Source organism: Hyperolius riggenbachi, chromosome 2 (assembly GCF_040937935.1).
Source record: "Hyperolius riggenbachi isolate aHypRig1 chromosome 2, aHypRig1.pri, whole genome shotgun sequence".
In the NCBI taxonomy this organism is placed as follows: Eukaryota; Metazoa; Chordata; class Amphibia; order Anura; family Hyperoliidae; genus Hyperolius; species Hyperolius riggenbachi.
The window spans coordinates 292,912,643-292,929,725 of NC_090647.1; the positions used below are offsets into that span (position 1 = coordinate 292,912,643).

The 17,083-nt window shown below is 42.0% G+C and overlaps 1 protein-coding gene across 1 annotated transcript; it reads left to right on the plus strand.

The window, feature by feature from the left end:
• Nucleotides 1-1,166: 1,166 nt before the first annotated feature.
• On the plus strand, nt 1,167-17,046 carry LOC137546452 (gap junction alpha-4 protein-like). Its single transcript, XM_068268945.1, has 2 exons — nt 1,167-1,230; nt 15,999-17,046. Exon 2 carries the CDS (start codon nt 16,013-16,015, stop codon nt 17,006-17,008), a length of 996 nt encoding a protein of 331 aa, XP_068125046.1. The 5' UTR covers nt 1,167-1,230; nt 15,999-16,012; the 3' UTR covers nt 17,009-17,046.
• Nucleotides 17,047-17,083: the final 37 nt, after the last annotated feature.

Sequence of the window (17,083 nt, forward strand, 5' to 3'; positions counted from 1 at the left end):
CATCCCCATAGGGGGGAAAAAGGGGGGGCGATCTGATCGCTCTGCATGCCAGCTGATCTGTGCTGGGGGCTGCAGAGCCCACCCAGCACATATCACAAAAATCAGCGCTGGTCCTTAAGGGGGGGTAAAGGGTGGGTCCTCAAGTGGTTAAAAGGAAATAAATATGTCAGGCTCCATATTCATGTCAGTTGAAAAGTGCTTTAAAAATGTTATATATTTTATAGACAACATATGGTCTATGAAGTAACAAGAGCAATGACTTAAAACATATCACAAAACTTACCATGACAATAACAGTTTCAGTCTTTCAATGTGCAAGTTTATTTCATAAAACCTTGTAATAGTGAGTGATGGTGTACAATGTGCAATAATACAATTAAACCATGCTTAAACTATCTTTTATGTGTTTAAAATACACAGAGAAATGCAATATTATTCTGTGGTTTCCGTGGGATAGGGCTCGTTTCCACTAGTGCGGCGTGCGTCTCATAGACGCACGCCGGCACTGAGCGGGTGGGCGGGATCGCAGGCGAATCCTATGAGCCGTGCCATGCACGGCTATAGGATTCGCAGCCTCCGGCGTGAATTCTACGGGGGGGTTCCGGCCGAATCGCTCCCGCAAGCGATTTGGCCGTGGCGCCGCTATCCCCTATGGCAGAGTTTCCCCGTGCGATTCATGTGCGGCGAAACTCTGCGGAATCGCGGTGGAAACCGCGATAGTGAAAACGGGCCCATACTGTTTTATTTTCTTTTTATACAATGAGGGTTAGTATAGAACTCTGAAGAAACTATACATCATAGTAGTCATATTGAATTCATACTCTATTTGCATCTAACTTTCTTGGTCACCAACCTGTTCTGTGACATAAAATAATTTATCAAAGGTTGCATTTATATTGATGAGGTGTATTTGTTCTTAGATGGTAAATGTTGTTTATATAATTACAGAGTGACCTTAAATAAGTGAAAAAGCATTTTGCAGAAGAGGGGGACATTCTAAAGAAGTGACTTGATATTGCCATATATCCATTTATGTTTTTAGAGCCTGGTTTTACAGACAATGAGTTAAACACGTCCTGCCCTATTCTCCCTGCTCCTCCTCTCTGCATCCTGCTCTCAAAAATCATCTGCCTTTGCTACCTCTGTCTGCCATTAAGGACTAATTTTGGAGAACTTTACAGCATACTATCTATCCTTTCTAGAGAAGAGACTACAAACCTTTAAGACAAGGTGAGTGATGGAGGCACCCTCCTCTTTCTTTCTTACAGTATATTTGGTGACTCTTGTGCTGTTCACGGGATACTAGACAGATAGATGTGGGAGCGCATAACACTAATTCAGGAAGTTTACACCACTATATCTGGCATAAGTAGCAAGTGCCCACAGAGTCTACGAACAACAGACAAGGGGGCCACTACGGTATTGTTTACACTCCTTGGAACAATTGAAATATATAATGTGCACTTCCTTCGATCAACAAATGGAAAATGTGGTCTACATTTGCACTTGTACATACATTGTATTGCATGTCAACTTATCTTTTACATGTTACTGTATGTTGATGACAAAATATTATACTGTTTTTACTACACTTTGCTTTAACAGCTTTGATATCACAACTTAGTATGAAAAGCTGACAAACAATAACCAATGCCTCCTAAGTCACATCACCACAGCTTTCACCAGATAACTATGTTTTAAAAAGTTGCCTTATTTAAAGTGGACCCAAATTAAAAATACAAGATTTCAGAAATTAAATCTATTTTCTAAATTATAATAATAAATAGCAGCCTTTTTTCATCTGCATGATGCCAAATATAAAATATTTTACATTTATTGGAGGAACCCCTCCCTTCCTTTCATATTGCCGGGACAGAATCCAGCAAACTGGTGGAGTAGGTGGGGTCCGGCAAAGGAGGAATTGCTAATGGCTGCCACCTGTATAACCCTAGTTATGAAAAGAGAAGGGTGAAAAGCATGCACTGAAATGATCATAGGTTTGAAGGAGTGTTCATTTATCTTTGTATGTGTATTGAATTAATTTGAATTAAAAAAAATGTTTGGTTTGGGTCCGCTTTAAAGAGCCAATAAGAGTCAATAAGAGTCAATGCAAATCAGCATTATTACTTATAAACCTAATATTCCGGTTATATTTAAATTACAGTTATAACATGAGGACACCTAAATAATGATTGGTGTTTTCACAAGATGTTTCTCCTGCAACAAATTTAGGCTCTACTCTAATAAGCAAGCATAGACAGTAAAAGATGGTGTTGCCAATACCTTTGTATTGATAATAGAAAACAATACAAAACATAATTTAAGTTTTAATCTCACCAAAAGTGTTTTTTAATTCCTCATTAACCACCCATCCATTATTTTATGTCAGAACTATAGGAACACAGCAAAATAACTGTTATGTATGTGAGTAACCTAAAGGGATCCTAAAGACAAGTAAAGAAAAAGAGTTTCGCCTACCTGGGGCTTCTACCAACCCCCTGCAGCCGCCCTGTCCCCGCGCCGTTCCTCAACGATCCTCCGCTCCCCCGCCGTGGCTTAATTCCATTTTTGCCAACTGGGAGTCGGCAGGGCCACTGCGTCTGTACGGTCAGGGCCATGTGCATCCTTGTTCACCTTCCCATCCGCAAGAGCATCTTGCACAGGTGCAGTGGACAGGAACATGAACAAGGATGCGCATGGCCCTGGCCACGCGTACGTTAAAAAAGGGCGCCGGGAAAAAAGGGCGCAGGGTTTTAAAAGATAATCATGAATAACGTTTAAAAAAAATTGTGTTATATTTCGTTTAAAAATAATGTTTTATAAAGTTATAAATCATTAAATAATGTGTATAAAATCGGCAATTTTAAAAACGTTAATCTTCCCTGTTTAAAAATTGAAATTTATAATAACGTTTTATAAAACATTAATAAGAATTTTACTAAAGCTATACCTAACCCTACTCTCACACAGAACCCTCCCTGTACCTATCCCTAAGACCCCCCTGTTGGTGCCTAACCCTAAGACCCCCCTGTTGGTGCCTAACCCTAAGACCCCCCTGTTGGTGCCTAACCCTAAGACCCCCCTGTTGGTGCCTAACCCTAAGACCCCCCTGTTGGTGCCTAACCCTAAGACCCCCCTGTTGGTGCCTAAACCTAAGACCCCCCTGTTGGTGCCTAAACCTAAGACCCCCCTGTGATAAAGGGACTCCGAGCAGTGCAGAAACTATGGAAAGATGCACATCATTTTAAAGCTCTCTTTCTCCTCTTTCCAATGATATATAAACCGCCACCCTACGCCTTTTAGTTTTCGCTATTTTCGCGATTAAAATTGCCGCGGCCGCGATTTCGATCGCGAAAATAGAGAAAACTAAAAGGCGTAGAACGACGATTTAGGTGTCGTCAGAAAGAGGAGAAAGAGAGCTTTAAAATGATATCCATCAAGCCATAGTTATATTGTATTACACAGGGCGACTTTTTGTCAAAGTCAGCAGCTGCATTCAGCAGAATGGAGCTGCTGACACTGGGGAAAGTGTCGTCCTGTGTAATACAATATAACTATGGCTTGATGGATATCATTTTAAAGCTCTCTTTCTCCTCTTTCTGACGACACCTAAATCGTTGCCCTACACCTTTTAGTTTTCTCTATTTTTGCGATCGAAATCGCGGTCGCGGCAATTTCAATCGCGAAAATAGCGAAAACTAAAAGACGTAGGGTGGTGGTTTATATATCATTGAAAAGAGGAGAAAGAGAGCTTTAAAATAATATGCATCTTTCCATAGTTTCTGCACTGCTCGGAGTCCCTATAAGCATTAATAACGTTTTAAAAAAATATGGTGCGGTTTTTCGTTTAAAAATGAAAAAAAAATGTACGGTTTTTCGTTTAAAAGTAATGTTTTAAAAAATATTGTACTGTTTTTCGTTTAAAAATAATGTTTTAAAAATTATAAATCATTAAATAATGTGTAATCATGAGAAACAGTTATAAAACATTAAAAGTCTCCGGGCGTCGCTTTTAAAACGTTATTTTTCTCCGGCGCCCTTTTTTCCTGTTGGGCGCCGATTTAAACGATATTTATTATGGGAGTGAATGGCGGCGCCCTTTTTGTCCACCTGCCTCATGCGCCCAAATTTCCTGCTTCCCCTGGCCACGCAGGCGCAGTGCCCACTGACTCCCATGCAAAAACGGAAGTAAGCCGGAGCGGGGGAATGGAGGATGGTTGAGGACCGACAGGGGGCTGGTAGAAGCCCCAGATAAGTGAAACTCTTTTCCTTTACTTGGCATTAGTTTCCCTTTAAAATTAATCTGAGCTGAGCGGAATATAGAACAACCAGTAAAAGACCTAATCAGATTCATATAGGAAACTGTTGGGGCGGAATCCTTACGTATTGGGAAGCACTATATCCCTATTTTTATAATCTTTTTTATATATTTTTCAGAAGGGCCCTTCAGTGGTGTGTATGTAGTGGTGGCGTGGAGTGGATGAGTGGATTGGGGATATTTATTCTGTGTTGGTTTCTCCTTTTTATAGGAATAAAGAAGATTTCATTGAATTAGCACGTGTTAGACCTATATATTTCTGACTGTTTGTACAATTTGGGGGTTTAATCACGGGATCCCTCTGTCATACACGCTGCTTTAAACATTAGAGTATTCCCTCTAGCGCCTGGTAACAATTATTATTTATTTTGGAATATAGAACAAGCCAATGCTGAATGCTTGTTGAAAATGCTATTTGGATGTTGTTTTCCTGAACCACTGACTTAAAGGGAACCAGAGATGAAGCACACTCATGTATTTTACCATATATATCAGTGGGAACATTAGATAAAACACCTACCCTGCTCTCTGTTTCATTATTTACTGTTCAGATTGCTTCTTATCAGCCCTGATAAAATCCTCGACTGAGGATTCAGTCTGGCTTTGTTCAGGAATCATTACAGCTGAGTCTGTCTTCTGTGCTGTCTTTTCAAGCCCAAGCCTGCCCCCTTGTGGCTCTGTTCAGGAATCATTATAGCTGAGTCATTATAGCAAAGTCAGACTGAATGCTCAGTCTGGGCTGATAAGAAGCAATCTGAACAGTAAATAATGAAACAGTAAGCAGGGAAGGTGTTTTCTCTAATGTTCCCACTGATATATATGGTAAAATACATAAGGATGCTTCATCTCTGGTTCACTTCAAGCCTGTTATACACTTTCAAATTTGATTGGCCAATCACTGACCAAATTTACCACCTCCATGTACTTTGAGAGCATACCTACACAATCTGTTCATAGTATTCAAAATCTGTTGTCCCCCATACTACACAGTGGTGGTAACATTGGCCAATCAAAATTGAAGGTGTATCAGGCTTTAGAATAACTATGCCATATAGTGACTTCACTCTAAGGCTCCATACACACTTTATATTTTGTAGTGAGAAAAGAAACAGGCACTTCAAGTTCGTATGCGTCTATTCAGAAACTCTGGAGGAGAAGTGTATGCAGTTGACTGGGCGTTTATAGAGATATTGGGCTTGATTCACAAAAGAGTGCTAACTGTTAGCACGGCCGTTTTCGCGTGAATTTTCGCATTGCGGGCGATCGCGAATTTTTGCACGAAACGATAATGTTTTCACGCGCAAACGGGGATTTTTGCGTGAAATCGATATTGTTTTCGTGCGAAAATTCGGGTTTGCGCGCGAAAATGTTATCGTTTCACGGGAAAATTCAGGATCGCTCGCAATGCGAAAATTCGCGCGAAAACGGCTGTGCTAACAGTTAGCACTCTTTTGTGAATCAAGCCCAATGTGTGCTCAGGATGTATGCAAACAGTCATCTTGAAACTTTAAATGAAAGGGAGATTTCCCGCACTACGTATTACTAATTAACCTCCTTGGCGGTAATCCCGAGCTGAGCTCGGGGTATGCCGCCGGAGGTCGCCGCTCAGGCCCTGCTGGGCCGATTTCAATTCTGAAAAAAGCAGCACACGCAGCCGGCACTTTGCCAGCCGCGTGTGCTGCCCGATCGCCGCCGCTCCGCGGCGATCCGCCGCGTGCAGCGGCGAAAGAGGGTCCCCCCAGCCGCCCGAGCCCAGCGCAGCCGGAACAAACAGTTCCGGCCGGCGCTAGAGGCTGGATCGGGTGGCTCTGACGTCAGGACGTCGACCGACGTCCATGACGTCACTCCGCTCGTCGCCATGGCGACGACAAAAGCGAAACAAGATAGGCCGCTCATTGCGGCCTATCTTGTTACTTTCGATTGCCGGAGGCGATCGAAAGAACGCAACAGGAGCGCCCTCTAGTGGGCTTTCATGCAGCCAACTTTCAGTTGGCTGCATGAAATATTTTTTTTTTTATTAAAAAAAAACCACGTTGCAGCCTCCCTGGCAAAATAAATAAACCGCCAGGGAGGTTAAGAAAGCCTTATTCCATCCGGCTTAATGACATTAATGCCAAGCAAGTAAAAAAGCTATAAACCTACCCAGTCTTTGTGGTAAGGCTGTGGAGCAGCGTAGGAGCAGTCACCTGCCTGATGATCGTTTCGCTATTAAAGCTTCTTCAGAGGCTCCGTGACTGTTGGCATTTCTGCTCTGGGAATTTTTTAAGTCCCATATCGGGAAACACCACCAGCCACGGAGCAGGACACTGCTCCATCGCTGCCCCACAGCCTAACCACAGAGACCGGGTTGGTCGTCAGCTATTTTACTTGTTTGGCATTAATGTCATTAGGCCAGATTAAAAAAAGCTTTCTTAAACAGTAATACACAATGCCAGAAATCTCTCCTTCATTTAAAGTTATACGTTAGGTTTTCCTCAGTTGTTTGTGGCCATCCTAGCCAAAAATTTACACCTAGAACACCTAGAAAACCACTGGCTTCTACTAAACACACACAAAGTGGAAAGAGAAACAAGAGGTATCCTTTTTTCATATCCAGTGGCGTAGCTAAGGAGCTGTGGGCTTTGTTTCAAGTTTTACATTGGGGCCCCTCAAGCACTCTATACATAACAATTTATACGGCGCACCAAAACCTGCCAATGGCAACTACAGTGTCAGAGGTGCAAGAAGGGAATGGGGAACAGTTTGTTAATGATTATCACTATTCAAAGTATCTATAGTATCAAAGTATCTATAGAAGTGATTATTATGAGCACAGAACCAATAGAGAGCTAATACTGTGTTTGAGGGGTGGGCCCCCCATGGCCCCTCTGGCCCAAGGGCATTGCTAATGCCCCTGTTCATATACAATAATATTGCCTTATTCTAAAGTACACTTGTGCCAAGAGGACAACTGTAATAATCGGAAAACGTAGTATGATTACAGATTTCTTTTCTTGATCTACCAATCACCCTAACAAAACATAAATCATTAGTATGATATCAAAAGATCTACAAAATATGTTTGTGTCTTCTGTTGAGCCCTCAGTCATGTGACTATGAGTTGGGCTTGCCTCTTCCCTTGCTGGAGGTGGGATGCTGCATCATTCCAATATGCCCAAGCCTTCTTCAGTGCCTTACGGTGCCTCAGATGTCCATCCTTCTTTTGAAGTGACAGGGCCTCTTTTAAAGTCTCTCATTTTGGCCTTATGTACAGATATGCTTTAATACATGTGTCTACTAAAAAAGTGGTAACCTTGTGATAAATGTGACATCCAGTCTCAAATTATAACCTTTATTATCTCTAAATGCATGGTGGAGGCATGTGTTTGGGTGAGGAATGTTCTACAAAGACTAACTCCTTCTCATGTCAGACGGTTTTGAGGTATGTGAAAGGGCTGTCACTCCCTCTCCTTCCACAAGGCAATATGGTGTCTCTTCATCTACAAAATTCCCAGAGAGTATGGAAAGGAACCTGGTAGTTGAAATAACAGGACAGCACACCCCGCAGTTATGTAATATTTGCAAGATGGGAAGAGTACAGTGGTGTAGGAATAGTTGACACAGAGGAACGCCACTTTTTCCTACAACAAAGCATTCACTGTGTGGCAGCAGAGTGGCACAGCGGAAGTGTGCTGGGCCCATAACCCAGAGGTCGATGGATCAAAACCATCCTCTGCTAGGCATGATTTAATTTTTGCACCTCGCTTTATCGCATGGGCAAAACGGTTTCCATAGGCCTATAAGAGAAAGTGTAATAAGGGCCCTGCCGTAACATAGACATTACGGTAGCTAAGACTACTCCTGGGCCTTTCTTGTAGTTGAAGAGATGAGTGAACTGGCTGGCTTCAGCATGTTATGTTGGTGGTATAGTGGTGAGCATAGCTGCCTTCCAAGCAGTTGACCTGGGTTTGATTCCTGGCCAACATATGCGAGCTTGCTTTTGACATCCTACAACTTCCTGGAAGACAAGATCCATGAACGAGGAGGAGGAGGAGTGTGGAGAGATTTTATCTTTGTAATCGGTTTCGGATCCGGATATCTGCAATATCTGCGGATATCCGGGTTATGTGTCCAAATATCCGCAGATAGCTATCCGGATTTTTAAAAAATCCAAATCGGAGAGTGTTAAAAAGTTTGGATATCTGGGTTACCCGGATATCCGGAATCCGGATGAGCATCCTGGACCAGAGGGGCCCGCTAGGGGCCCTTCCGACCTCAACCTCAGTATTAGCTCTTCAATGGGGCTATGCTAGTAATGATCCCTTTAATATGTGCTTTGAAAAACCCCAAAACAAATTTGGGTGACCGCTAAATAACAGGTGCCGATGCCGCCTGATATGTGATACTGATATTAATAGCGGGAAGGAGCACCTGCTATTAGTAGCCGCAGTTCGCATAGTGGTCAGCCTCTGCGCCTGCTAATTAGCTGGTGCCCAAATTTGCACGCACCTCTTTTAGCTGTTCCGCTATTGTGGACTTTCTAACACCTCTTAATACCTCTTATTACCGATAATATTGAGATGGGAAGCCCCAATAAGTAAATCCTCTGGCGCCAAGTGGATGCGTTTTTGGGCCTTAGTTCTATATAATGTGGTATAATGATAACATAATGAATTTGTTTTAGGACGTAACAAGGAAGCAGAATTTCAATGCAAAAAAATAGGCAAGCTGTGTGAGGCAAATGTAATTTCAGCCAAACATAATTCTGTACAGAATGGCTTTTGGATGTTTGGTCTAGCCTAATAAAAAGAAAGCCTATCCTGACAGTGTGTAACAAAACTTGTGGCTGCACAGAGCATGATAAGAGCTAAGACTTGTCTTTCCTTTCCATGCTCACACAGTTCTCACTCAGGAAGGATATGATGTATTTATACATGTTTCAGAGCTGACTCGTTAAAAAAAACAAAAGCTCCATAAATAATAAAGAGGAACTGACACTTATCCATGCCACAAAAGGTGCACATTTTTGCCTTTCCCAAGACAATATACCCATAGTGACTCTATAGGCTTGTACTATATGGATAAGGTCAAGTTGAATACAATAAGACACATTATGGAAAATGAAAAATTAAATGTTTTTAGTTCACTTATAAACTGTTGTTTACTGTTGTATATCACATTTACTCATGCAATGTTATAATACAGATCTATAGCTTGTTTTTTCCACCACCAATTAGGCTTTCTTTAGTTGGAACATTTTGCTAAAAATGATTTTATTCAAAATGCATTTTAACGGGAATAATACGAAAAAAATTCATTATGTCTTTCAGCCAATATAGTTTTGAAACAAAATGTTCTACTGTGGATAAAACCCTTTTCTTCTGGTTATTGCAATGTTTAAAATATTTCCATTGTACAATGTATGGTGACAATATTTTATTTGAAAATAAAGGTGTATTTTTTCTGTTTTGCATCGATCACTAATTAATTACAAGCCTATATATGAAAAAAAAACTGTAATATACCCTCATGACATACATATTAAAAAGTTACGTCCCTAAGGTAACTATTTATGTATATTTTTTAAATTTTATTTTTTTTAATATGCAATTTTTTTTTTGGGGGGGGGGGGGTAATATTATATGTATGTGCATTTCTTAAATAAAATGTATGTGGGTATAATTTTACTATTTGGCCACAAGATGTCCTCACTCATTAGCTTCCTGCGCATACTGTTTGTATGTGAACAGTAAGTAATGTGTGTAAATGTAACCTAGTTTTTTTAACAATGACCGCAGGCATCTCATTGATGTTGGCGATCAATGATACGGCGACTTAGATCAATGAATGGCGACTTAAATCAACTTCATTCCCATTCACTTATCTCCAGGCTAACAGGCAGTGACGAGAATGCACTCATGAGTGCAAACACAGCAGCGAGCGAGAGTTTGCACAGCGTCGATCGCTGCGCTATATGTATATCTACGCCCCTGAGGCTAAGATGACGTTTTTTAGAGCGTAGATATACTGTCGCCAGAGCAACAAGTGGTTAAAGCGCTTTTCTCCAATAGGACCCAAAAAGCATAGGCTTGTCTTAGATCAGTATATAGTTGCAGTTTGTGATGTGTCATGGGGGAAAAGTAAAATGCCAGACTAAACAGGTTTTTGATTTAGAGCGGAAACCGCCGCGATTCCGCAGAGTTTCCCCGCAGGCGAATAGTGCGGGGAAACTCTGCCATAGGGTGCAATGGTAATGCCGGCCGAATCGCTACCGCTAGCGATTCGGCCGGCTTTTCCATCCGAATCGGCGCGGGAGACTGCGGATCCCATAGCTGTGCATAGCAGGCAGCACGGTGGCGTAGTGGGCAGCACGGTGGTGTAGTGGGCAGCACGGTGGCGTAGTGGTTAGCTGTCTCGCCTTGCAGCGCTGGGTCCCTGGTTCGAATCCCAGCCAGGGCACTATCTGCTAAGAGTTTGTATGTTCTCTCCGTGTCTGCGTGGGTTTCCTCCGGGCACTCCGGTTTCCTCCCACATTCCAAAAACATACAGATAAGTTAATTGGCTCCCACTAAAAAAAATTGGCCCTAGACTACAGTACTTACATTACATAATATAGACATATGGCAATGGTAGGGATTAGATTGTGAGCTCCTTTGAGGGACAGTTAGTGACAAGATATATATATACTCTGTACAGCGCTGCGTAATATGTCGGCGCTATATAAATACTAAATAATAATAATAATAATAATAATAATAGCACGGCTGATGGGATTTGTCTGCTTTTCCCGCAGACCCGGAAGAGTCGGCGCGCGTCTCGCAGACGCACGCCGCTCAAGTGGAATCGCGCCCTTAAATGCTTCCAGGGTTGGAACTGTCTTGATTGGGTGTGGCAAGGTGCTCAAAAAGTTGGGGGCAGCATGACAGAAGGCTCTGGCTCCAAAGGTTTTGAATTGGGCTCCGGGGTTGGTCACGTTATAGATCATGTTGATTTGAGGTTGTGGGAGATGTCACGCAGTTCTGGGTCATTTATATTGCTCTTCAGGTACATTTTAGAACAGCAGCGATTTATGTATAAACCTAATTAGTGTTACTGGCCTTCCATGAATCAATGCTTTGCACATTTCTAACTAATGCATGTGCTTAAATACCTTTAAAACATTTGTTTAGCACATAATATAACAAGAAATCAGCTTAAATGAATGCTACTTCGATATGAAATTTATACAAAATCCTCATTTTCTGTGGGATCACACATTTTAAGTAAGGTACCATTATTTAATGGAAATTTGGTGCTGATATTTTACTTGTGATGTGATAAGCCTTTAATGATCACCAAATAACATTCTCCACTTTCAAAGGGGCAGGGGGACAGTCCACAATGGGCAGCAGTAGTCACCATTTGAAGAAGTAATGTAATGGTAGGTAGCTGCCTGGGAAATCAGTGAGCTACATACTGTTATTTCTATTGGCCTGTAGTATGGTCACAGCCAGAGCAGGATCTTCTACCAGGCAACCTAGGCTGGTGCTTGGGGCCTAGTGGTTGTCAAGGGGCCCACCTCTCTTCACTCTTCAGCTTACCAAAAGGACCACAAGTGGTCCTACTACCTTGCCTAGGGCCCCATTACAACTTAATCCATCTCTGGTCACCGCTAGTGATCAGTTACTTCCCTCAAGTGAATGGAACTGCAGAACATCACTTTGGGCTTAAAGTTAAAAGTTAATTCATTTATTTCCTGGTGCTTCCATTTCCCACATATAAGATAAATAGAATACATTTGGCAAAAGAAAAAAAACACAAGAAACAAAATCATATGAAAGTAATGCTTCATTTATCAATCATCTATGCTCAAAACGACAGTATAATGAGTACTCTAAAAATAAAGATTTGCTGCCAATAGGCAGCACAGGCTTATTGTTTATACTCTAAGGCCTAGTGCACACCAGAGCGTTTCGGCTGCGGTTTGCAATCCGCTTGCGGGTGCGGATCCGCTAGGGTAATGTATTTCAATGGGCTGGTGCACACCAGAGCGGGAGGCGTTTTGCAGAAACGCATACTCCCGGGCTGCTGCAGATTTTGGATTGCGGATGCGTTTCTGCCTCAATGTTAAGTATAGGAAAACGCAAACCGCTCTGAAAAACGGCACTTCAGAGCGGTTTGCCAGGCGTTTTTTGTTACAGTAGCTGTTCAGTAACAGCTTTACTGTAACAATACATGAAATCTACTACACCAAAAACGCTTCCCAAAACCGCAAAATGCTAGGTGAAACGCTACATAAAAATAAGAAAAAGCGTTTCAAAATCTGCTAGCATTTTGCGGATCTGCTAGTGATTTTTGGTGTGCACCAGGCCTAAGGCAGGGTTCACACTTGTATGCGTGGAAAATGCGTGCATATTTTTGCATGCAAATTTTCAGACGCCATCTACATTACAACATGCAAATTTCACCACAATAGTTAGTGATTGCTAACAAGATAAACCACACAATATGCAAAATTAAATACAAAATTTGCATTAGATGTGAACAAGTCCATTGGCTTACATTGGTTGTAAGTTCTAATGCAAATTCACACCCGGAAAACCGCTTGAGAAACATGTACTATCTTTTTTTTTTTTTTTTTTTTGCCATGCTGAGCTCAATACATTTAGAAATGACAAACCAACAGAAAAAAAATGAACACATAACCCAAGAAACATTTTTGAGAACTGTGTGGAACATACATCGAAGAAATAATATGCACTTACACTGTAGAATTTGAATTAATCTGACTTTATTGGAGACAGTTGTTTAATCCTTTGTGGTTTACCCAATATCATATGTGTTGAATCAGATGTGGTAATCACTTTGTCTAACCCACCTGCATCACCTTACATTGCTCACATAAACCAAAAGACATTGTAACGATTACGGAATTATTGCCGTGGTCAGCGCACAGGACGCGCGCTGACCCTGCAGAACTCCTCCACAAGCGTGTAATTTGTCAGAACCCAGCTTGGGTGCGATGCACCTGTAGAGGGCAATTCCCACCGGCAGCTGGAGCTGCGGAGTGCAGACAAACACAGCCTCTGCACGGCCACAGATGCCAAATGGGAATTTTACGAGATGAAGCAATGCAGGGCAAGATAGCCCTTAAAGAGAGAGAACACAGAGACAGAATGTATGTGTGTCCACCAATCTAGTCGCCACCCAGCGACGGTGAACACACAACAACAGAACCGAAGTGGGAACGCAATCGCAAGAGTGGCGATTGCCAAAAGTGACACAAGACTGAACTAGACTGAGCACAAGTGTAGAAAAAGAGCACAGAGACAGAATGTATGTGTGTCCACCAAACTAGTCGCCACCCAGCGACGGTGAACACACAACAATGGAAACGATCGCAAGACTGGCGATTGCCAACACTGACACAAGACCGAGCAGGACAGAACACGAGCACAGCTAGAAAGGCACAGCAAGCAACAACAGAGCATCAAAGAAAATAACAAACGCTAGCTAAACGCGAACACCGCACTCATTCGCAACAGCGAATGCGTTTAAACACGATCACCGCGCGTTAGGCGCCCAGTGATAAGCGTGCCACCCTAACTAACCAATGAAACACAAACATGAAATAGAGAAGGCTAATGCTTGCTAAACGGTTACCTCACCGAGCAATACAGCAAGCGTTCGTACCAGACGAGACAGACAGACGGGGCTATCAGTAGCAACCGCTGCTCTGGTTAGCACCCCTAAGGCAGAATACAGAAGGAAGCACTGCCACTACCACTAGGGCTAATGCAATCCAGACAGATGGAGCAGCCAGTAGCAACCGCAGCTCTGGCCTACACTCCCAGACAGACAGAATGATTTCCTGTCGACCGCCGCTGGTGACAAGACAATCGAGACAGAGAGACAAACCAAGGCAATACAGATAATACAACCTGACTGCACTAGAAGGGATGCCTAGTGCAGTCCCCAGGAATTACTCTAAAATAATCTTTAGCAAACAAGCAAGGCTGATACTCCAGGAGAGTTTAGCAGGAACAAACCATCATGACCAGCCAGGGATTTTGGGAGCAAAAGGTATTTATACTGCAAGCCATCAAAGGAGGCAGCTAGGCAATTTGCATGACAGTGTATGCAAATTCCTCAGCAGAGCAACTGTGAAACTTGCAAAGCGAAGATAGGTCTCTTTTCCAGAGACCTGTAGCATTCAGACCTAAAGAATGGTCAAACAGCTGTCTGCCTGTGCAGACAGCAGAGCAGATCATTACAGACATACAGTAATAGCAGTGAACAATTTGGAATGTACCTCAGAGAAGGCGATATGTAGTGTAGCTTAGATAGAGTAGCTTACAGACAGCTTGGGGGGGTCCATAAGACGCCTCTGCACTATAGACGCACCAGGTTTAGTATTTTTTTTCCTTGATTTTTGACCTAGGAGCACCTTATAGTCCAGAGTATCTTATAGTCCGAAAAATATAGTATTTATCCTTTTAAAATGTTTTAACCTTATTTATAGGAGCTATTGCTCCTGCCCTTCAATGATTTTGAAATAAACTAGCACCATCTTTTTGGACCACCTCCTCTATTCTAAGTTACTTAAAAAATAATTACTAGAATTTAAGCTACTTAGCAAAATGTTTAAAGAAGAACTATTACACAAAATGTAAAAATACATGTTTATGCATGCATCTGAGGTTTTCTCAGAGAAAAATGCACTATATTTTTTTTCCTGTGTCCTTGTCACTTACAATAGGTAGCAAAAATCTGACAAATCATCTAGTCTATCTTCAAAAACATGTATTCAGCCCAACTACCAAAATAGTGTGTCAGCGAGTAGGGAGGCCGGAAGGCATCTTTATGTAAATCTTTTCCAGGGAGTGCTTCTGTAAAAAATGAAGGAAATACTGTACTGAGAATTCCCATGAGGAGATGGATTAGTCTACCTACTGTAAGTGACAGCAACATAGGAAAAAGGTAATTTATAGTGTATTTTACGCTGGAAGGAATGTGCCTTACATTTATTTTACATTTTAAAAAAGCCTGTGATAGTAGTCCTTTCAACTTCGATCCAAACAGTATATGAGGGAGACAGCTACAGTATAATCTACTGAACACCTGCTGCAGTCTACTGGAATGCAGGCCAGATTTACCATAAGTCCCTGTAGGCACGTGCCTACAGACGCCTGATGGTAGAAAGGCGGCTCACTCTTCTCCTTGAGTTCCTCCCTCCCTTCTTCACTATGCAGAGTCCTGATGAGCGTGTAAATGAGAGGTTACTCACCTGGCTCTCTGCATTCCTCTGATGAGATCTCCCTTCGGTCGGTGGCAACTTAATACTGAGGGTACCTCTGGCTACCTAATACTAAGGGACACCTGTAGCTACTATGATAGGCAAAGGAAGTAAGGGAGAAGTGACAGCTGGGAGAGCCAGCACACTTGTGGTGTGGTTCAGTGGGTGTTTGTAGGTTCACAGAGGAAGTCTAAGGTGCCAGGATATCTGTGCATATAGGCTGTAAATCCAGGCCTGTGGGTAGCCATGGTTGGATTAGTATGAATAAATTATGTCCAGTGTTCTTATAAAAGGTTACAATCACTATAAATAAAGTCAATATAACAAAAAATAACATGGAACTTCTAAAACATATCAGAAAAAGGAAATTGTAAGTTTTATCTAGAAAGACATATTTAGTAATAGTATGTATCTTTCTATTTACAGGAAATTAAACCAAAATGGGAGACTGGAGCTTCCTGGAAAAGTTACTAGACCAGGTACAGGAATATTCTACAACCATTGGAAAAGTCTGGCTCGTGGTGCTGTTTGTATTCCGTCTTCTGATATTAAGTCTGGCTGGGGAATCAGTCTGGGGAGACGAGCAGTCAGACTTCATCTGCAACACTAAGCAACCTGGTTGTCCAAATGTTTGTTATGATAAAGCCTTTCCCATCTCTCATATCCGTTACTGGGTGCTGCAGTTTCTTTTTGTCAGCTCCCCCACTCTGTTTTATCTGGGCCATGTTGCCTATGTATCTAGGAAGGAAGAAAAATTAAGACAGAAGGAGAGTCAATATCGGATTATAGAACACAAAATACAGCAGGAGGACACTGTCCTGGCACTTGAAGAAAAGAAACACAGGAAATTATTAATTCAAGAGGATGGAAGAATCAAAATAAGGGGAGCACTGATGTGTACATACATAGTGAGCATCATCTTCAAGTGTATATTTGAGGCTGGGTTCATATTTGGACAGTGGTATCTCTATGGGTTTGAGATGCCTCCAAAGTACGTGTGTGAGAGATTTCCATGCCCTCACCAGGTGGACTGCTTTGTGTCCAGACCTATGGAGAAAACTATCTTCATTCTGTTCATGCTCATCATGTCTCTTATCTCTTTGGTCCTCAGCGTAGTAGAAGTGATTGTAGTTACCGGTCGCACAATATGCCGGAGGGCAAAGAAGCGCTCAAACCCCACATACAGAAGTGATGCAGGCACATTCCAAGATAAGCCTTATAATTTGCCTAGTGCTCCAGAGCCCGACAGATCTTGCCTGTATTTCAGGGAGAAGTGTCCTTCATATAAAATGTCGGATGAAGAAAACTGGGCAAACTACAATACAGAGAAGGAGCTAGGCCTTAGCCATGGGAATCACTCAAATCTGGGGTGTTATGCATACAGTGGTGGCTCCAACCGATCTGGAAGTTCTGTTTCAAAACAACAGTATGTTTAATTTATATATTTATAAGGACATCAAAGATTTAAAAAAAAAAAAAAGAAAGAAAGAAAACACAATATATTAATACAG